Source organism: Miscanthus floridulus, chromosome 1 (genome assembly GCF_019320115.1).
Source record: "Miscanthus floridulus cultivar M001 chromosome 1, ASM1932011v1, whole genome shotgun sequence".
In the NCBI taxonomy this organism is placed as follows: domain Eukaryota; kingdom Viridiplantae; phylum Streptophyta; class Magnoliopsida; order Poales; family Poaceae; genus Miscanthus; species Miscanthus floridulus.
The window spans coordinates 198,534,949-198,556,575 of record NC_089580.1 but is presented as its reverse complement, the minus strand read 5'-3'; the positions used below and the strand labels follow the sequence as shown (position 1 = coordinate 198,556,575).

The 21,627-nt window shown below is 43.3% G+C and overlaps 3 protein-coding genes across 5 annotated transcripts; 1 reads left to right on the top strand and 2 right to left on the bottom strand.

The window, feature by feature from the left end:
• Nucleotides 1–3,904, bottom strand: LOC136508648 (large ribosomal subunit protein uL18z). 2 transcript variants are annotated; one of them, XM_066503389.1, is made up of 9 exons: nucleotides 3,811–3,903; nucleotides 2,020–2,092; nucleotides 1,838–1,929; nucleotides 1,607–1,733; nucleotides 1,436–1,515; nucleotides 1,228–1,344; nucleotides 762–896; nucleotides 424–593; nucleotides 1–277 (listed from the first exon to the last, which is right to left on the bottom strand). In XM_066503389.1, exons 1-9 carry the CDS (start codon nucleotides 3,814–3,816, stop codon nucleotides 166–168), a joined length of 912 nt encoding a protein of 303 aa, XP_066359486.1. In that variant the 5' UTR covers nucleotides 3,817–3,903; the 3' UTR covers nucleotides 1–165. The 2 variants fall into 2 exon arrangements, with proteins under 2 accessions (XP_066359486.1, XP_066359491.1); XM_066503394.1 differs by lacking the exons at nucleotides 1,436–1,515; nucleotides 1,607–1,733 and having other exon boundaries at nucleotides 1,847–1,929; nucleotides 3,811–3,904.
• A 1,346-nt stretch (nucleotides 3,905–5,250) lies between these two features.
• LOC136449780 (ubiquitin domain-containing protein DSK2a-like) lies at nucleotides 5,251–9,910 on the bottom strand. The gene is made up of 8 exons (XM_066449972.1): nucleotides 9,515–9,910; nucleotides 7,241–7,972; nucleotides 6,772–6,989; nucleotides 6,560–6,673; nucleotides 6,437–6,495; nucleotides 6,255–6,283; nucleotides 5,786–5,869; nucleotides 5,251–5,658 (listed from the first exon to the last, which is right to left on the bottom strand). Exons 1-8 carry the CDS (start codon nucleotides 9,738–9,740, stop codon nucleotides 5,510–5,512), a joined length of 1,611 nt encoding a protein of 536 aa, XP_066306069.1. The 5' UTR covers nucleotides 9,741–9,910; the 3' UTR covers nucleotides 5,251–5,509.
• A 2,659-nt stretch (nucleotides 9,911–12,569) lies between these two features.
• On the top strand, nucleotides 12,570–19,131 carry LOC136508633 (uncharacterized). Of its 2 annotated transcripts, XM_066503370.1 has the most exons (14): nucleotides 12,580–12,857; nucleotides 12,983–13,076; nucleotides 13,426–13,536; nucleotides 15,296–15,393; nucleotides 15,484–15,570; nucleotides 15,648–15,784; nucleotides 15,900–15,972; nucleotides 16,077–16,122; nucleotides 16,196–16,305; nucleotides 16,406–16,513; nucleotides 16,616–16,675; nucleotides 17,349–17,410; nucleotides 18,147–18,459; nucleotides 18,580–19,131. In XM_066503370.1, exons 1-14 carry the CDS (start codon nucleotides 12,762–12,764, stop codon nucleotides 18,868–18,870), a joined length of 1,686 nt encoding a protein of 561 aa, XP_066359467.1. In that variant the 5' UTR covers nucleotides 12,580–12,761; the 3' UTR covers nucleotides 18,871–19,131. The 2 variants fall into 2 exon arrangements, with proteins under 2 accessions (XP_066359473.1, XP_066359467.1); XM_066503376.1 differs by lacking the exon at nucleotides 18,580–19,131 and having other exon boundaries at nucleotides 12,570–12,857; nucleotides 18,224–18,423.
• Nucleotides 19,132–21,627: the final 2,496 nt, after the last annotated feature.

The following is a 21,627-nucleotide window of genomic DNA, read 5'->3' as shown; positions in this document are numbered from 1 at the left end:
AACGTCAACAGACACCACATCTTTAGTTAAGATAATCCATCAACTCCATGTCTCCAGCTCCACTCAAACAAAAATGCTTGTTGCAGGACTACAGGGAACAATAAATGCAATTGCGCAAGTTCTGATCTCCAAATAAGATAGCACTACTGTGACGCGACTAGCACTTCACTCGTCATCCTCATCATCATCATCGGCACCGCCAGAGGAGTTGAGGGCGTTGAGCCTTTCCACGAGGCTGGCCTTCCTCTGCTCATAGGTCAACTTCTTGGGATTGTACCTAAAATAAACAAAAGATGTGCATGGGTCAGTGACTCAGTAGCAAGAAAATTATGGAATTAGGTTGGGCAGAAACATTCAATTAGGTTGGGCAGAAACATTCAGATGTAGGCTATATAGAATCATCACTCAGCTAGTAGGGCATACCTCTTGTGCTCCTTTGGTGGCTTCTTTGTTGACTTGGCCATGCTAGGATCAGCACGGATGGCAGCATGGACCTTCTTGTACAGAGCTTCCATTTCATCAGCCTCAATTCCCTTCTTGATGTACTCACTGAAGTGAGCCTGGTACTTCTCGGGCTCCTCATCAGCCAGATTCTGAATAATTCATAAGAATAATAGTACCAATGAGATTTAGTCAGCCCCACCAAATAGAGCACCTGATGTGGGACAGTTACATATTTTTATGAAATAAACTTACAAATTGATATCCAAATCATTACAAGGGAAAAAACTATAATCTGGCAAGCAACATGCACAACTTACCTTCATATACTCAGCAACATGGAGACCATAGATGTACTTGCGGTGGATATCAGCATCCAGCTGCTTATCATCCTTCTTGAAGCCAGCAAACCTCTTATCGCTGTGAGGAATATCCAGACCACCATCCAAAGCTCCCTGCAGCAACAACAAGCATTTTGCGTTAAAAACTTAAAATGCTCTCCATAAAAACATATTCCTTGTAAACATACAACAAAACTATAGTTCAATGAAAATTAGATAAATGGGAATGTCCATTCTTTCAGTGTGGACTCACATACATGTGGAGTTCATTGGAATATTGATGTTATTAAATTCAAGAAGAAAACGGACTAGCTGATAAACATTTATCAAGACTTAAGCAATACTGGGCTCATATAGAAAAACTTCACTTGATGAGCCACCTACAACCAAATCACAACGAAAACATCTCAAGTATACAATCATTCATAATACAGAAGGATTATACCTTCAGGGCACCAAAGACACGGTTTCCAGTGGTAGTCCTAATAAGGCCGACATCCAAGAGTGCACGGAAAGGCCTCCTCCCTTCGGCTGGCTCGACAGAGAAGTCCTCACCAGTGGCCTGAGAACAGAAGATCATCACAAAGTGTCACCCAACGCAATATCAGTAAAACAGCAAACAGAATAAATTTAAACATTTGTTTGAATTTTACCTCAACATTGCCCTCATACTCCTGATCCAAATCACGAATCTTGAGCACACGACGAGCCAAAAGAAGACCAGTGCAGTAGGCTACAAGATGGGGGCAAGGAGTTAACAATACAACATAAATGTGCTTAGTTACAAAAGAGAGTTTACACATTCTTTGCAGACAAAAATATACCTGCAGCATAGTTGGTCAGACCAACTTCTAGACCGTATCGTGGCAGCTCATGGGAATAGGCAGCAGCAAGAACCATATCACCCGCAATACTTGCAGATACGATTTGTGCAGTGATGTCCTTGTTGGTCTAAGGAGATTTATTAAGAGATACAACGCCTCCAATGTTCAATGTGCCAAAAATAATAAGCAGAAAGAAGATCAAAGCACAGAAATAATAAATTTGAAGGATACAAATCGCACAACAAATCGGTATTTGGGCGTATTGTACTTGTTCTTGTCTTGGTTAATCAACCTTATCCTTGCCCTGTAGTCTGTCTTACCAGCTGCAAACAAAAACAATAGAAATGTAGACTATCAAACACACAGCGAAAAGCAAATATAACAAAACCATTGAGAGAGCAAACAAAACATACCGCGCCTTCTCTTGAACTTCACTTGGAAACGCTTGGAGTAAGCATTGGTCTTCTGGGTCTTGACGAACCCCCCCTGGAGACCAGAAAGCACATGAATACACAGGTGCAATTGAATATGAGAAAAAAAAATTATCACTCATCCATACAAGAGAGTTCTCTAAGCTGCCATCAAACATATACAGTAAGTGACTGATAGTAGATCAAACACGCAAACCAAGCAGCAAACATGTCCTTATCAATAGTCACACAGCTAAGTTTACAATATAGATGGCAAAAGCATCCTAATGACATGTGTCTAGGAACCAGTGCCACCTTACTGAAGATAGGTCTAATGGCACTGCAATATGTCTATCAACAAACATTTAACAAAACATCAGCCAAAGTCATCACAGGCATATCAGTAATACTCACTCTAAGTGCTGAGGACCTACTAAACCTAACAATTTAAGCAATTCGAATCCTAGTCAAACCAGGAATGAGACTCATAAACACTCATGGACAGTTAAAATAAATGGTGTAACATGCATTCAACATTAGCTCCCCACCGCATGAACATGAAACCACAAATATACTAGATAGCAGATGCACTAATCACCTAATCAAATGACCTAGCCAGAAGCAGCACGTGCTTTGGCTGGAAGGGTCAGATGCCCTCCCTTCGCCCAAACAATACTTTTGCAAACATCCATTTTAATCCCATAAAGCCTGCAAGCACTTTAGTGCATTTGAGAAGAAAATATAAAGCATACCAAATCTAGTGCCATCAATCTCAGTACAATACAAACAACGGCACTAGGTCACAAATTGCCACAAGGCTCGCCTTGTCACAGTGTTCAGTCAACTCAGCGGCGAACTAATGCTAGTGAAAATTTGAGCACAATTATTTGCTACCATTCAATGCCTAGGACACCTTGTCTTCCTCTCCAGGTGGATCAATGGTGGAACAAGGGTGGCTCTAGATTAGAAAATGGTAAGACAGGCTGCCTTTAGCAGAGGAAACAGTGGATACTTATAGACTAAGTAGCTGTACAATATGTTACTCATCCTAAGGCTAACAGGTCCACATGTCGAGAAGACAGTGGTGAGACATATAAAGATTTGCGTCAAACTTAGAAGCCCAAATTTTGTCGCCCTGTCAGTTTTTTTTTTTTTTTTGAGCCACAAAGAACATGCCACATTCTCTCCTATTGCAATATGTTTGCTTTAGAGCAGAGATCAGCTTGATGTAATCATATTGCACTGTCACCCTACTGAATTTCATTCCATGAATAAGCTGATGGATGCAACCCCAAGGTGCCATGAATTTTCACTTGTTTAGTGCTATCAACATTACAGAATAACTGAATAAGAGTGCAAGCAGAAAGGGAGTGTGTTGGCATTCAGTCTGTTTCCGCTTGTTATGTGCCAAATCCCACATCTGGGATACTGCGCCTCGTCAGCAGCAGAGGCACAGGCACAGGCACCGCACCATACATGGCTTCCACCACCGCTTCTCTCAGCCTCGCCTTCCCTTCCCTCTCCTCCCCCGCTTCCACTGCCCTCCGCTTCTCTCTCCGACGCCGTCGCCGCCTTCAATAAGCTCCACGAGGCTTCCACCGTGCCCATCCCTCAAGATCCCACCTAGCCCCTGGTCGACGAGGACGCCCTACCCCAAAAAGGCTTGCCTAGATTCCCCCACTCTCCCCTAGTGATTAGTGAACAAATCCATCCAACCATACGCTAGATGCAAAGGCACAGACGCAGCAATCTACTGGAGAAGCACGAACGGAGAGGAAGGTTTGGGGCTCTTACCGCCATCTCGGTCGCCTGCTGTGGCTGCGGACGCGGACGCAGCTGCGGCGTCGGCGGCTTCTCCTGGCGGCCGCGAGAGGGTGAGGGCGAAAGGAGGAGAGAAGGGTTTATATGGGCAGCTCCTCGGGCACTTTTACTGGGCCGAGTGGACGGATGGATCGCATGACATCATCGCAGTGGACGGCCAGGATCGGTTGGAGGGTGTAGCGGGGAACATATTCACAGCCATCCAAGCTGTCAATTCTCAAAAGCACCCAACACCAGCAGAAGAAAATCACCTTCAGTCACATTCAAAGGAAAACTGTATTTTGGACCATGATCCCCTAGCTTTATTCTCGAATTGTTAATTATCCTGTTCGCAGATCGGTTTCTGGGCTGATAAGCCCGACTGATGCTGGTTTGTTGTGAGAGAAAAATATTGTACCATGACTGATAAACCCTGTCTAAAACCAACATGTGAACAGGCTGAATGAATAATATAACTATCCTCAAACAATAAAGTTCGCTGTTTGGTTTGTCACTAAAAAAAACTTCAGTCAGCATTAGCGTGATCCCATTAATGAACGTATTCCGTCCAAATTATAAACAAAAATAAATTGCTCTTTCTAGATATATTGCTTTTACGATGACATAGGTCATGTTCGCTGGTCTGAAACTTGGTTGAAACTGACTGAAAACACTGTTCTAGCTGAATTGTCGTGAGAGAAAAATACTGTTCTGGCTGAAAAAAGAAGCCGAACAAATCGAATATGGGGTAAGCCGAACCGAGCCATAATGTGTATCTAAATGTATAGGCGAAAATATAAAATCAAAACATCTCATAATTTGGAATAGCAAAAGCTAGACATATTACTTTTATTCTGTATCTAAACATAATCTATATCTAAGTGCATAGTCATTATCTAAAAAAAGTGTATAGTAAAAATTATTGTATCTAAAAACACAAATCGTCTTATAATCTAGTAGGAAAGAAGTAATTAACAAACATGACACACCATGATTTTGATGAACCAGAACTTTGGCCATCTCCAGTAGGCAGTAGGTGGTGACTAGGTGAAATAAGGGGAAAATATGTAGAGCGAACCTATCTCTTTGGTGCAAACATGCAACGTCAATAAAAAATCATCTCTCTCTGGCTCAAAAAAAAAAAATTGAAGCGGTGCACATTCAAAAAGCGTAGATGTACTTTTGCCGTAATAGTTAGAATTCAAACTCATTTTATAAAAAATCATATGAAAATAACAAAATTCACTGAATTTTATTATTTTATATCTTCTAAAATTGAGGAAATCCCAACTATTGCAACAAAATACATCTATGGGGTATGGATGCGTCTCATATTTTCTTGAGCAATCGAAAGATACATTTTTTTATGAGTTCTCATGGTTTGCACTACATATTCCTTCTCCCTCCGCCACCCCCACCCTCTTGTACAGAAGACATTGTCCATGTACATTGCAAATAAGATTCCAAGAGATCAAAATGTATGTACAACAACCCAATGTACCAACAACAACAATTTTAACCATGACACCAGACCACATGTATATGAAAGGTTCTACCGGTACACTCTTTATTCATCCTTAAACACCGAATCTAGATGCCGCCTCTCAATCTCAGGTGTAAAACTAATGAACCAGACATGATCTCACAATGCCAACTACAGATCACATGATCAGAGTACAGTTATGATCATATTCTATTGGCCCATATTTCCAAGAAGTCGCTCCACTGCAGCATGAACATTTCCAGCGGTAGCGGCCAAGGCTCGGATGTTCTCCTGTGTGTCAAAGAAACCCATTTCTTGGAGCTGAGCTAATTGTGTTGCATACAGTTCTTCTGGCGGCACTGCAAATTTTGACATTACTGATGAGAAGACTTCAAAAAATCATCCAAAGAGAAAAGCTTCAAGAGATCATACTTAGTTGAACTGCAGGATTAATTTCTTCATTAACAGAACAGATTATGTACTAACCATTAGGAGCATTTGGAACACCTAGGCCACCACCAGCACCAAGCCCGCTGAACATGTTCATCAAGGTGTTGAGGTTGACATTGCCTAGGATTCAAGTTTTCCAAAAGTTATTAAATAAGCAAGGTCATATGTAAATCCACTTAGAAAGGCAGTCGACTGTCTAAACAAGTTTAATTAAATCAAGTTCTGGCAAAGATTTGGGACCCCAACAGAGCTGAATTAGCTCCAAAAATCAGGAAAACCACACATGCTTCTTCCTAGTATAGTCACTTGGTCAAAGAATATTACTATTCTCGTGTGGAAATTTTCACTCAAGATAAATATTTAAATGACCTTTGGAAGCAATGCTCAAACTGATCTTGTGGTTTATCCAAACAGAATGTAAAGAAACAAACATCAATAAGTCCTAGTGCAAATAAATTCTGGGTAAGTCCATTTCGAAACTGCAGATAGTAAATTCAGGAGATACCTGCACCAGAGCCTGATTGTGTCCGCTCCCTGGATCAAACAACAAAAAGAATTCAAAAGGCAGTTGGTGCAAAAAGTTGGAGATTGCGATACAAGAACAAATGAAAAAAATCCCTTTCTCTAGGCTAAATAAGCATATAGTATCTCATAAAAAAAGGTGAAATCAAAAGTTGAAATGCTCACTGTCCAGCTTGTTGTTGGCCAAGTTGTGACATCAAAGACTGCTGGAATGAAATTAATTGCTGCAAAAGAAATAACATTTAGTATTTTTTATGCACATGTAGCTAGAGCAGTATGATTGATCACCTGCAATGTTTCAGGAGACGTCAACTGGCGAAGAAATTCTGGATTCTGAATCATTTCTCTCATTTGAGTATTAGATTCCATCATGTTACGTACATTTGGATTCATATTAAGCAGCTGCATCAACGGAGTATCAGAACTCTATGTATATAAGCAGGACAAGAAATATGCACTTTATTAAATATTTGACAACAGAAGTACTTCAAGCATCATACCTGATTCATGGACTGAGGATTAGACATAATGTTCTGCATCATCTGCATCATAGTTGGGTTTTGCAAAACTTGAGTCAAGAAGGTAGCATCAGAGCCACCACCACTGGCACCAAGCATACTTCCCAAATCTGCTGAACCCAACCCTCCTAGGCCACCTGCTGTAGTACTCCTAGTGTTGCTAGCAGGAGGGGACCTTGCTGCTCCTTGGGCAGAGCCAGCTGTTGATTTTAAGACTTAGAACAAAGATACACACAACTACCAACCCAGTGCAGAGAGCTCCCGCTCTGTGCGGGGTCTGGGGAAGGGTGTTAGTGGCAAGCCTTACCCTCGCCTGTGCAAAGCGAGGAGACCGCGACTCGAACCCAGGACCTTCCGGTCACAGGCGGTAAGACTCTACCGCTTGCACCAGGCCCGCCCTTCAATACACACAGCTACCAACATGGGAAAAAAATGAATATCCAAAACTTACCATTTGGGCCCCAAGGATTCGGAAGTGGATTAGTATTTGGAGCTGGAGAACCTGATGTGGGGTCTGAAGCTGTAGTTGTTCCATTTGCAGCTGAGTCTCTTGCTTGGTTAGACCCCTGGTTTCCTAGAAGAGCAGCAAATGGATTCGAGTTTCGATCACCCTCGCTACCCATTGTTGTTGCATTCAGAAAAGGCTCTTGGACAGTTTCATACATGCGACGGAGCATGTTGAATCCTTCTGGAGAAGATTCAATGTTGCTCATGGCTCTGTCTGTGTTCCGCATCATCTCCCTCATGAGTTCAGGATTCCGAACTGCTTCAAAAGTCTGGCGCATGATGCTTGGATCATTGAGGACATGAGCAAGATCTGGATTGCGATCAATGAGCTCACGCATTTGAGGATTGTTCATTAGTATACTGCGTATGAGTTCAGGACTGTTCATCAAATTCTGCATGAGTGGCATATTCATTATTTCCCTCATCAAGTTCGGATTTTCCGCTAGCTGTTGTTGCATCTGGTCTAACTCAGGGAGGCCAGATCCAAACAAACCCGACCCCCCACTGTTAGCAGCAGCCCCTGTAGCACCCAGACTTTGCAACAAGCCACCCAATCCTGCTGCTGGGGAACTGGCAGGAGCAGCAGTGGTAGGTTCCTGGTTGGCTGCAGGTGCAGTAGATGCTGGTGGTGGCGCAGCACCACGTACCATGTGGATTGTATGGTCTGTCTCCACACCTTCATAAAGAGACAATATAAGGTTACAAGAGAGAACGGAAACAGAATAAGGGAACACACTGATAGGTGAAGTTCCTAAATCAGGCAACAGCTTGCCAAATCAAAATAAAAAAAATGCTACAATTCAGACACGAAAGTGTTTCCATCACCAAAATAAACAAAATTCAGAATGTCCTGGATTTCTAATTGGTGATAACTGGTAGCATAAAGTTCCTTTGTAAGTGAGATCAAAATTGAATAGGCATAAATAAAAACACAAAAAAGGTCTCCTCCATAAAATCCCCATGGGCTCTCACTATTGATATTTGATGTTCTACCAAAGAACTCAGTTATGCATCATAAACAAATTTAAGTTTCACGTTTGGCTAGTACTATTTGACAAGTGGCAACAGTCTACCTCAGCTTTGACAAATGAGAATTCTACATAACATCCAAACTGCTGGTTTATTGAACTTATACAGCCGCATGGATTGTTGGTGAATCAGAAACGCAACATGAAACCCCTACATTATCTATTGTGTTAGCAAAAAAACAAAACAACAATATGTCTGATGTAATGTACAAGATCAAACGCTTCTAAACCTGCTGTATGAAAAATAGACAAGTTCTCTCTTCTTAAGTTTTAAATGTTGCCATAAAGAGCGCAATGTATAAAGGTAACATCAAAGATAAACCATTTAAATATGATCAGGTAATTGCCGGTGCAGATAAAAATAGGTTGTGTGCAAAAAAAAATCGATGGGCATGGATCAAATCTATAAAGCACTGAGACTCTGTGATATCTTTTAGACATATCTTTCCATTTCATCTAGAACCATTCTGTAACGGAGATTGAACACGTGGACAATGCCCCCTAAATAGAAAGGATGGTTCATGTTGACATCTAAAAGACGACAAAAGTAACTGCTAATGCTTACGGCTGACACGTGGATCACAATAAAAACGGTTGACAAGATGCGTCCGTTACCAACGAACTTAAACTATTGGTAAGAACTCAAAATGGAAATGATGATCCTTCCAAGTCACAGATCACTAAGATACGATCGTGATATCAGCATATATACAATATGAAATGCAAAAGTTCCACTGACCTGCTGATAAACTCTACTACCCTAACCACGCAGCAAGGGGTGCAGTACACACAAGGCTTGCATGGCTTCAGCATATTCAGAACTACATTCACGTCAAGGCATCAAAGCAGCATGTATTTCTCTCCTGCTGCATATTTGCTACCGTAGAACTATCAACGAACCTGCAAGTCTCCTTGCGTTAAGCCTACATGCTGCACCTACCACGGAGCATTCCGAATGTACGGAATCATCCATGACCATCATCGCCAAGGAATAAACCTCCTTGTCCTGCCGGCAGCAAATATATTAACAGACATTGCAACTAGCACACCAGCAAGGGAGAATCGAGAGTGCAACATCGCAGCTCGCACGCATGACTAACCAAATCGACCGCAGTCCACAGCGTAACAGGGGAAACCACGCACCACCAAGGGTAGAGCGATCCCAGGAGAGGATAGGGGAAAGCACGCACCGTAGCTGGCTAGGGTTTGCTCGTCCTTCAAGATCCGGCCCTTGTAGATCAGCCGCTGCTGCGGCGCTGGCACGTCGCAGCTCTCGGCGACGATCGCCTTGAACGCCCCGACGGTGGTGCCCAGGTCGGCCCGCACGGCGAACTTGGAGCCGTTGGTGCACCGGATGTGCAGCGTGGCCTGCGCGGCCGCGGGCTCGCCGCCGGCGTCGGCGTCCCCTCCGCCCATGCCCTGGCCCTAGGGTCGATCCGGCCGGGGCGGCTGCCTCGCGGCTCCGATTCGGCTCTCGGCGCGCGTGAAGCGCGAGCGACGCGGCGGAGGAGAGGTGGACGACTCGTGGCCTGCTATTTGGAGTGCGTGCGCTGGGGGTGTTGTTGGTCTCGTGCCTGGCGTGTGCGAGGAGGAAGAAGGCAACGCACCACACACACCCACGGGGGAATTCCACCTGTGTCGTTAGAAAAAATCGCAATCTAATTTTAAAAAAGTTCAACGATCTTCAACGTAACTATTCTAATTTTTTTTCCTTCATATCACTATCGTCAGTTTGAGCTCTAACGCCATCAAACTGCATGTGTGAAAAGTCAGAAATATCTTCAGGGTGTTTAAATCATATCTTCATTTAATGACATATTTAAATTTAAGGGTATTTTCAATTTTTCACACCTACAGTTTGATGATGTTAGAGTCCGAACTGATGGTAATGATACGAAGGATAAAAAAAAAGAATAATAACGCTAAAGATCGCTAAATTTTTTCTAGAGACACGAGACATTAAGATCTTTTTGAATTCCCCCCACACCCATACGGCCAGACGGGATGGGAGTAATAATGATGACTTTGGCTCTTGTTTAGTTCTCTAAAAGTGCACTATGTAAAAAGAAAATTTCTCGTCACATCAAATTTATGGTACATACATGGAGTACTAAATGTAGATGAAATCAAAAACTAATTGCACAGTTTGCTTTAACTTTGCGAGACGAATCTTTTAAGCCTAATTAGTCAATGTTTGGACAATAATTCATAAATACAAATGAAATACTACAATAGAGAATCATGCACTATACAAAATTTACAGGTGCCAACTTTGCCGAACTAAACGCGCCCTTAGTGGGGAAGACGCGATTTAACGGCGGACATGACTGTGCGACAGGGATGGATGGCCGTGATTCCTTGCGTGCCGTGGGGTCACAGCGGCCTGGGGTCGGGATGGGGCCGCCATGTCAGGACTGTGAGCCTGCAAGAGCCAGTAGAATGTTCTAGACTTCTTGCCGCTAGCTACCGGTCCGGTCCGGTCGGTCCTGTTGTGTCCGTCTTCGTGAAGCGTGTACTGCGTTTGTGACTTGTCGGATACGGAACACAGGTAGTGTACTGCTGTAATACTCCAAATCCAAGTCGATCAGGAAGATTATATTCCTTTTATTTATCCTGTCTATTTAAGAACCCGAGAGAGGTCTCTTGTTTTTCCAAAAAATATATATACAACTTCATATAAAACTATATATATATAAACTTCCATCTGTCAAGGGTGCAAAATTGCAAATAATGTCGTCAAGCTGTAAGGAGGCGTCGAAACATGTACTGCCCATGGTGCCGTTCCTCGTCGCCACCGATCCCAATGCGATTATTGAAGATGGACACACCATTTTGCTAGACTCCAATGGCGATCGCCTCACACACAACTTTGAGGCGCTAAGGGGTAGCATGAGATTTGCAGCCACCTGTCAAGGGTGGATATTGTCTCTAGGTTCAGAACAAGAAGATAATTGCCGAGCCTTTCTCAACGATCCTTACACCTGTGATAAGATCGAGCTGCCACGTTTCGATGACAATCATCAACTCCCAATAAATTCCAGGGCCGCATTGTCGTCGGACAAACCTACGACAAACGACGGATGCACAATAGTGGCCGTGCTTCATCCTGACCAGACGACACTGTGGTACGGCCGTGGCGGCGGCGGCGAGAACGAGAAAGATCATGTGGTATAAGATAGAAGACGACACTGTGGAATAAATATGAATATTCTTTGAAAAAAGATAAAAAAAAATAAAAAATTCAGGCTTTTTGTTCGCATAAAAGCAAAATATGTATATTAAGATGGAAGAAAATCGGTGCGTAATGCCATGACTGTTTATTTTCTTCATGAGATCAGATTAATTACTTCACAGGACAGAGGCTCTATTTTTAGTTCTAGAGTTTAGCACCAAATCATTTTTTTTAACTTGTAGCTAGGGAGGGTTTGCTAACTAGTTTGTTCCCCCAAGTTGGCATGGAGCTCACTACCGTAGACAGACAAGAAAGATCATGTGTTGATTTTTGTAAAAAAAAAAAAGATCATGTGATGATTCATTTTTTTGCAAGTCTGTATGAATGCTTCTTGCCACATGAAAAAATCATGTGATGATTTATCAGTGCATTCTGTTACCATTCAGAATATATAATTTACAAATAAGAGTTTATCAATGCATCTTTTTGCATCCCATTCTCACATACACAAAGCTTGACACTCTTTTGTTATGCTGAAGCATCTCTTTTACCATTCAGAGTTTACAAATCGACATAATAGTTACAGGAACCTAGATGTCTTGGAATTCATATACAATAATCAAACCCTCAAATTGACAGATATTCAATCATCACACGCTGAGTTAGAGAAAATTAGCTATTTGCCATTGCTAAAAGTCAGCTTCGCAAAAATGTCATTTTTTATCACGGGCTTCATAAAACTGCCATGTATAGTACGTTGACACATTGATTTCTATACCATTTGTCCTCTTTTTCTTAATTTCCTAAATTCATGCACCCAAAACCAAAAACACCAGATTGCCCTTGAGAAGGCGTCGGGTCGGCTTGAGCAGTGTCGGTCGGGCGGCGGCGCAGGGAGCAGTTGTTGCAGCACCTTGCGACGCCCCTTGGTGACCTTGCCGTGTAGTCCTCGCTCGCATAGCTCGAGAGATCAGGAACCGGCCGCGGCAGCGACGGCGACGGCGGCGGCGCGGCCCACCTCGTCGGGGAAGACATCGGCGGCGCGTGCTCTTGCGAGGTGTACTGGGCTACTGGCCTCGTGGGCTTAGTTGGGCCGCTGGGCTGGTATTTTTATCACCTGATGCGTGCCAAACGAGCTGGGCGCTTGGACGCTGAGGGCCGGCCGCAGATCGAGTGACTGCCGACAACAGTCGAGTCGAGTCGCCCGGCGTCAGGCGACCTGGTTCCGCGCCGCCCCGCCGCCCGCCCCGCGCCGCACCCATGTCATGACGCCGCCGCGTCAGCGCGCTGACCCGTCGCCCTCGCCCTCTTCCCCGCCTCCCCTCCTCTCCCGCCTCCGCTCGGCTGCCTCCAGTTTCCTGGTCAGTCGCCGTGCCACCTCCCTGCCACGCACCGTCTCTCAAGAATTTCGTCGAGCACCACGCCGGCCTGGCGCTTGGTTGAAGCGCTACTCTTCTTTCCGGTGACGCCGTCGTGTTTCTCTCAGGCGCGGCAGTACAGCACGAAGAAGGGAGGCGACGGAACCGGTCCTCCGAAGCCGAAAGGTGGTGGCTCCTGCGCGCCAAGGCACCTCAGGCCAGGTGATACTTCTTCATTGGCACTGCACTAGCTACAGGGGTATATTCTTCTGCTCCCCCGTGTAAATCATATCTGTCACTTGCGTTTCTCTGGCTACAGGGGGCGTATTCTTCTGCCCCCCTGTGTAAATCATATCTGTCACTTGCGTTTGCGTCCTATGTCGTGGATATAGTACTATTGGGTAACATTCAATTTCGATGGGTGTTCGCCTACCGGTGTGTATGGCTCTGTTCAGTAACAATCGCTCTTTTTAAGTAAAGGGTGCATGTAAAGTTTTGTGATCGAAAGATAGTCCTACAATGTTGCTACGCCGACTTGTTTGGTGAAGCTGAAAGGTTTCAATTTGTGCAGGATTCGTGGATCCTTCATCATGGAGGCATTTTGACTCAAGGGCTGTTGGCATTAAACCAGATGCTATACATACGGATGCATGGGCAGTTTTAAAAAAGCTCAGACGAGAAGGTACACAACTATTCTATTGACCATTTCCATTTGTGAGTTAATAGTTTCAACATGTCATAAATATTCTCTTGACCATGCATTTTCTTCTTGATACTCCTTTGATCCATGAATGTAAGATGCACACACCTTTTAGAATTCAATCTTGGTAACTTTTGACCAACATCTAGGCTTATTATATATGAGTTTAGGGCCTGCTTAACATGTCATAACTATTCTCTTGACCATACATTTTCTTCTTAACACTCCTTTGATCCATGAATGTAAGGTGCACGCACCTTTCAGAATTCAATCTTGGTAACTTTTGACAACATCTAGGCTTATCATATATGAGTTTAGGGCCTGTTTGCACAGCTCTAGCTCCAGAAAATCTTGGTGCTCGAGCTGTGGGCACATTGAAGGTATTTGGTTTAGCAATTTATTATTATTTGGACCAAGCATATATTTAAATAACTTTATTTTTTTACAAACTCCAAATCCTGCATAGATCTTGGAGCTGGAGCTGTTGCACACAAGGCCATGATACAGAAGTGGTACAACTGGATACGTATCTGAGATACGTTCCTTTGGTTAGAATTTTGCAAATAGTAACAATATACATTCTTTAGCTCATAATATAGGTCCATCCAGCAATACTTCCAATTCAACAAATATAAATCCATCTACAACTTCAAGACACAATTTACCATTCACTTCCCTATTTTGCACTTATTTAAGTACAACCATATAGATGTTTCACACATGCCAAGTTCTCCCTCCGTCCCAAAATAAGTTTTGCTATGGTATTCGTGCCGGTCAAACTTTCTTAAGTTTGACTATATTTGTAGAAAATATTAACAACATTTGTATCTCCAAATAAGTTTATTATGAAAATAAATTCAACGATCTATCTAATGATACTAATTATGTACTATAAATATGAATATTTTCTTGCATATATTTGGTCAAATTTAAAAGTGTTTGACTACTCGAGAAGCGAGAACGGCACTTATTTTGGGCGGAGGGAGTACTAGCTACCGCAATTATGCTAATCATTGATGGGTACCAGAGTTTCTACAATCTACCTTAAATTCCCATGCACTAGTCCTGATGGACTGGAACCAGAGGGAGTATTTCAAGGAAACTTGCAGCCAAAAAAGTTCAATTTATGAAAGTGTACAGAGGGTGTACTATATTGCATAGATTATGAATTGGTGAAATCTGGCAACATGCTAGTTTTTATTTAGTTCTGTTCTGTTTTTTAAGTACATAAGAACAACTCCAACATCACAAGGGAAAATAAAAGGAGGCAACCCTGTATTACATGTCCCTACAATGCATGATATTACATATTGTTTCATCACAATTCAGTCGTCATTACCATCCATTCATGTATATCCATTGATTTGAAATCTATGGTTGAGATGAAGGCAGCAAGTGTTTCAAAATTTCCGTAAGATGTTTTTGAAACTCTGTCTCGGCCTTCTTGTTTTTTCTGGACTCTGAGCCTGTAGTGTAGTGGTTACAGTGCTTTAGTAGCAGCTCCAGGTCCTAGGTTCAACTCCTCGTGGGAGTGAATTTAGGCTCGTTATAAAAAAAATCCCCTCGCCGACAAAGCCAGGGTCCGGGGATTTTTCTTGGCCAGCAAGGTTGAGTTCTTCTGGCTACTCGAGTTTTTTCTTGTGAGGGCGTTACTTTTCTTATTTAACTCATAAAATATTGTTTTTGCTAGTTGATTGCGAATAAGAATGTATGCAGTATTCAAGGCAAAAGTTTATTACAGGTTTTCAAGCTTACCTTGTTGGGGGGTGTGTGAGAGATTTGCTACTCAAAAGGGTACCTAAAGATTTTGACGTGATTACCACTGCAAGTCTCGAACAGGTTTTGGTCCATTCAAACAACATGATTATTTTTTCTTTTCCTGAAAGTTTTGATGTCCTTATTCCATTGACATATTTTTGTCCGTTACAGCTTAAGAAAAATATATTCAGGCGATCTATGATTGTAGGCAAACGCTTTCCAATATGTCTTCTTAAAATGCGTGACTCTGTAATTGAGGTTTGTTCTTCATATCATCATCATGGCCACATGAGTTTTCTAGCAATGCACTCACTGTTTTTTATTTGTTCTAACAGATTTCGAGCTTTCGAACAGTTGCTAAGTATGGGAATAGAAGTGAAGCAGTAGATTATGTGGAAGAGTTGAATGGCTCTGATGTTAGGGATATTCTTCGCTGGAAGGATTCTATGAGAAGAGACTTCACAATAAATGGGTAATCTTTGAAACTCCACAGTAACTCTAGTGCTTCAAATCATCAACAAATGGTCTTGTTTTTTTATGTATCACAGGAGATATTTCATAACAATGTTGTAATACTTGTTTGGCAGTCTTTTCTTTAACCCGATGAACTTCAAAATTTATGATTACGTGAATGGAGCAAGGGATATGAGAAAAAACAAAGTAACACTCACTGAGCTCCATCTTTATTTAAGCATAGGTTCATCAGTGTCCTGGTTTTCTCTTCCTCTTTCTTTTCTATTTGCTAACTTCTTAATGGAAATCAGGTGTGTACAGTGATTCCTGCTCATATTTCTTTCATGGAGGACCCCGGTAGGTGCTTGAGGAATGGTTTTATTGAAATTGCTTTATCTCGCCGAGTTAAATTTATATCAGTATATTTCAGCAAGGATTTTACGTGGCTTCAGAATTGCTGCTCGCCTTGGTTTCCAGTTTTCCAGTGAAACTTCTAATGCAATACATGATCTTTCTTCGTCTATAATTAATATCGACAAGGTTTACTTTCTTGGTACCTCTGAAAATAAACTAACAATTGTATGCACGTTCTCATATGGTTTTCTTCTTAGTTCTGCTTTTTGCCTCATTTACTGTGTAGGCAAGATTGATGATGGAAATGAATTATATAATGTCTTATGGGGCAGCAGCGCCTTCTGTTTGGTTGCTTAGAAAATATGGACTACTTGATATTTTACTGCCTTTCCAGGTAATTTTAACAATGCCTGTTGCTAAAAAAGTACATTCCTTGTTGTAGCCCTGCCAACATTTCAGCCCACTCATCAACATTGAATGCCAATTTGTGTTTCAGGCAGCATATTTGTCTGATCAGATGAAGGGTGGTTCAAGTGACAGACATCTGATGCTCATGGTGAGTAACTCTGAAAATGTTTCACCTTGCTTTAGAGATCATTTTTTGTTTGGTACTTCTTTAAAAAGAAGTTACGGAAATACTGCATTCTTTTTGTGGTGTACAGTGGGTAAAGTTTTCCTTTTTTTTGGGTAAGCATAGGGTGTCCTAATCTTTCACTCTGAACTAAAGGGTTTGTTATCTTTTTCTTGACCTACTGTTCAAAGATTTTCGTGATTATAAAATTTTATTATGGTCTATAGTTTCTGTACGGTTTATGAACAATATGATATTTATGGGCGTGCTTGGTTTCTCCAGCAAGGTTAGCCTTGCCTTGCAGAGCAAGGATCTAGAGCTGGCGATGCGTTTGGTTGGCTTGCTCGATCACCTTGGAGCCTGTGTTGGCTAGCTTTGTGAGTCATTTTCCTTGCCACCGCGAGTGAGCCAAAACGGCTTGCCTGGTTTGGCAAGGTTTGGCTTGCCTGAGCCAGTGCGGCGAGGCCAGCTCGCCTGGGAACCAAGCAGGTCCTATGTTGCTTCAGAGTTTACCTCCTATTGATACCCTTTTAGAATTTTTATTGCCATAATGCCATGTGTAAGTAGAGGTTCTATGGTTATCTTTCAGGTTAGTTTAATGTGACAATAAACTTAAGGCTTATTATGTAATCTTATGCTGTTGACTTCACATCTGCAGAAACTACTGGCTAATCTTGATAGGTTACTCTCTGCAGACCGGCCATGCCATAGCTCTTTGTGGTAAGAAACCTTAAATACCTACTTGGCGCATAACATTTTTATTGCTGTACTTACAGTTATTAAATGCGTATTCCCCAGGAAATCATGAGCACTGTGTATGCTAACTTGCTAAACCGGCAATTTAGCTTATTGGGTTCCATTGAACTGGCTCATATATTGGTTCCTTTATTTCTGTAATCTTGCTCTTGATATTTTTTCCACCACAGTAAAACCGAATTTCATTACCAAAAAGCAATGAAATGACAGAGTTGTAATCTTTCTCTTGACAACTAGTGACACTGATTTATGTTATTCTTTAGGGACTGTTCCAGTAGATTTGGATGTGTTTATTTATGTAGTCCAGTGGTTGTTCTGATTTTTATCATCAGCTCATGCTCATGCAACAAATATCTCCTTCATTTCTAGACTACCTTTAAAACATATGCATGGCTTTGCAGCTGTATCAGACTTTACCTTGTATTTTTGTGGAGAATGCTTGTGTACTCTAAAGTACCTTATGATTTTCCCATGGTGGACTGGGCACACAGTTTATTCATATCTAAACTGACATGCTCCTATAGTCCTATTCCATACCACTTTCAGTCTGAGTGTTCCTCTTTTGTGCCTATCAATCCTCTTATTTGATCAAACAGGCTAACTGTTTCATTCATTCAGTTTATGTGGTAACCAAGTAACATCGCAATGAGTATGAGCGTTTTTGTCTGCCACACCCATGCCATTTCGTATTTTTCTGCAGGCTGGCGTTGTTGGTATTTCACAGTACATTGGTTATATCTCCACAAGACACGCTGGTAATAAGAGCTTTTGCTGCAGTGTTGTATTTCGGAACATGGGAAACCACAGTCAAATTTCTGGAAGAAGAAGTTGGACCTGAAGTTACATTTGCCCCAGAGACAATGGGGCCTTCTCGGACTAAACTGGATGATCTTATGGAACACACATCACATCTTGCATCACTAGTCAATTCTTCAGTGGATACATTGACATGTGTACATGGTCTGGAGCAATCGCTAGCCAGATTCTCCGAACCTCCGCAAATTTCAGGAGTAGTAAGTATCTCGTTGTATATGCCACCCCCATGATCTGTGCTTGTTAAATTTCACCACATCTTCTCTGTTAATTGTGATTTTGTACGGTAGATCATATACGTACTGGTGTTTTGTTTCCAGGTACTCACATCTAACAATGATAGGAAAAGGTTATCAGTCATATTTGAGGGCCTTGCTTCTGACCTGCCTTCATATGACGAGAGAAGAGGGATGCGTGGGATTGATTACTGGTCGCTGAAAGATGGGGATCCTGCCGAGGTCCGATTTGTTCTCGGTAAAGTGATCATGGACACCATGTATGACAAGCTACCATGTGAATCTACTGAGGACGAGGATGCTGCTGCAACGGTAGAGCCAGCTGCTGATCTTGCTGATGGAAGAAGCCTACCTCCACTGTCCTCATTGTTTTAATCATAGTGAAGCAGAGGTTGTCACTCGAAACAAACTAGGCAGACTTTTCTGGTTTTAGTCAGTGCTGCAAAGCAGTCGACTTGTTCAGATTTTTCTTGTGTTGCAAGATGACCGCAACGACAGCTGTAGACGTATTTCAGATTTTTTATTGAGGAATTCACTTGTGCAGTTGTAGCTAAACTTCCTTGAATACCTTTGTTGAACATAGGGTGTGCATGTACCAATCTCTTTACTACTTGGGAAAAATTAGGCCTGTGTCACCATTTCGATTCTTTTTTTCTTTAGTTACCATTGCTTTTGCAATATTTTAGACTCATGCCACTCGTACGGCAAATGTCCAAACCACAATTGACAGAGTGGCACAAACATGGTTCTGTTTATTTTTAATTATACTAAAGATGCAAGTGACCAAAAAGATTTGGGTGTGCCGTCAGCCTTTGTGGTTCTGATTGACCATGTGATCGAAGATCCAAGCAGAAAGTTTTGTACCCTGGAGGGGCGGGGCTATAGATGGCCATCGGGCCGTGCCGGCCTGACGCGGCGTCGTGCCTCACCGGGCCATCGTGCCGGCCGGGCCGTGCCTATGGCGTGCTCGTGCCTGGCCTTCGGCCCAAGGCACGGCCCGTGGGCCGTTTGACCGTGCCGTGGTGCCCGTTGGGCACGACCATTTTTACCGGGCCGTGCCGGCTCATAGCCCGGCTGCAAAAATAACTAAGTTTTTAAGGACTTGATCATTTTCAACATGATTTTACCACCAGATTCACAACTCAGAGATTCAAAACCACTAGATTCACATCAGATTCACATCAGATTCAAAACTCATATTCTCATAATTCTAAACCACAGGATTCACATTTCACAATCACAATTCAAACTCACGAGACACAACTCTTAAACTCACAACTCAGAACACAAGGACAAGGGACAAAAGACAAGATTATATCATTATATGAATATGAGCTATTTTGTGCAATGCCGCCTCATTAAAAACCTTATTAGGTAAAACTCACCCATGTGAGAAACTCTAGAAAGGAAAAAAGAGTACAACCAACTCTAAAGTGTCAAAGTCTTAGTTCTTCTATCCTATTACAATAGCCAACATCAGTGGCAAAGTCATTGTGACAATGTGACTTAGTGAGTTCGCAGCAGCAAAAGTTCTATCCTATTACAATAGCCAACTGCCAACATCAGTGGCAACATTCATAGTGACTCACTGTCTCACTCTGTCACACCAAAAGTACCTGCAAAATTGTACAGAAGCAAGCAATGTTAGTGAACTTGAATGTAAAGAAGCAATATGGAAGTTTCAGTTGAGTGAGTGACTACCTCTCCTCTTCTCTTCTTCTTCTTCTATCCACCACCAGCAGTACCGCCGCTGCCGCTGCCGGTGCCGATGCCTAGAAACCTTCTCGAATAGAGGATTATGAGCACGCTTAATGTAATCCTCCTAAGCCTGTGTCTCACCTATCCCTAAAGGAAGGTCTAGCCTAGCAATCAAACGGCACAACTCAGTGCGAGCAAGCATAGGATCATACACCCAATTTTTCAAAGCATCAGGATTCAGAGCAAGCTTAGACTGGACCATACTAGCATGATTACGTTTTCTCATACAGGAATACATGTGCTGTCTCAAATGGCCAGTGCCAGCGGACGATCTAGCAGTGTATCGCGCCCGACAATGTTTACAGATGGCAGCAATTCAAATTTTATTCTCCTTAATCTCATGGAAGTAATCCCAAACAGCAGAAACTTTCTTACCAGAGGTGGTTGAGGTACCATAAGTGTCAGTGGAGACCTCAACTCCACCATCACTGTCGTCGCCATCGAGATCGATGGGCTGGTTGCCGTCACCGAGGTCGATGCCGAACAGACCGGTTGCATCATCACGTAGGTCGTTGTCGTCCTCGACTTCCAGCTCGTCGTCCGAGTGCGGCGCCTGGTCCTCGCCGTCGCCAAGGGGATGTTGATCCTCCCCCCGCGTTGCGAGGCCGGAATCGCAACCGCCCGCGGACGAGCCGGACAGCTGTCCACGTCCTCGACCTCCAGCAGCTCCAGCACCGTCCCTCAACGGGCGCTTTGGTGTCCTGGCCATGTCTACTCCAGAGGAGGAAGACACGGCGTCAAGCACTAACCTGCACGCAAAGAAGAAAAAGAGTGAGAGATGACACTTGAGAGACAGAGATCAGAGAGAGACAAAGCAGAGAAGAGCAGATCTAGGGTTAGGGAAAGTGACGAACCTGCTTTCCCGGAGCCCGGTGCCGGAGATGAAGAAGCCAGCGAGCCAGCCAGAGGATGAGACAGACACCGATTAGAATCGACGGCGAGGTGGGGAGGAGGGAGTGACATGAACACGAACTCACATGGTTCACCGATTCCGAGCGAGAGCGAGAGGAAACAGGAGAGGAAAAGGAGGGAGGAGACGGGGTTAGCGAACTCAGTGCGAGGTGGAGGAGCGCCGGCGAGGTCACCGGTGCAAGAGAGGACGGACGACGATGATCGATGGAGAGCGGCGGCGGCGGTGGATCGCGAATGCGAGAGCGAGGCAGCGAGCGAGAGCAGACAGCGCGGCAGGGGAGGAATGGGGATTAGGGACTTAGGGTTAGGGATGGAGAGGGAGGCAGCGGGCAACAGCTTATATATGCAGCGGGGTAGACTGGCTTCGTGGGATGCCTCCCTTGCTGGGCCAAATGAAGCCGTTGGGGCACCGGGCCGCCTCTTTGCACCGGGTCGTGCCCGTGCCGTGCCACGGGCCGGGTG

Excerpts from the sequence above, each read along its gene's own strand:
- LOC136508648 (XM_066503389.1), bottom strand. Across the intron at positions 1,734-1,837 it reads ACCGATTTGTTGTGCGATTT|ACCAACAAGGACATCACTGC; the intron begins GTATCCTTCAAA and ends AAATCTCCTTAG. Across the intron at positions 594-761 it reads ATGTTGCTGAGTATATGAAG|AATCTGGCTGATGAGGAGCC; the intron begins GTAAGTTGTGCA and ends TGAATTATTCAG.
- LOC136508633 (XM_066503370.1), top strand. The coding sequence starts at position 12,762 with ATGACGCCGCCGCGTCAGCGCGCTGACCCGTCGCCCTCGCCCTCTTCC. Across the intron at positions 16,123-16,195 it reads TTCTTTCATGGAGGACCCCG|CAAGGATTTTACGTGGCTTC; the intron begins GTAGGTGCTTGA and ends AGTATATTTCAG. Across the intron at positions 16,514-16,615 it reads ATATTTTACTGCCTTTCCAG|GCAGCATATTTGTCTGATCA; the intron begins GTAATTTTAACA and ends TTTGTGTTTCAG.
- LOC136449780 (XM_066449972.1), bottom strand. The coding sequence starts at position 9,740 with ATGGGCGGAGGGGACGCCGACGCCGGCGGCGAGCCCGCGGCCGCGCAG. Across the intron at positions 6,674-6,771 it reads ATCCTCAGTCCATGAATCAG|CTGCTTAATATGAATCCAAA; the intron begins GTATGATGCTTG and ends CCGTTGATGCAG. Across the intron at positions 6,496-6,559 it reads CGTCTCCTGAAACATTGCAG|CAATTAATTTCATTCCAGCA; the intron begins GTGATCAATCAT and ends TTTCTTTTGCAG.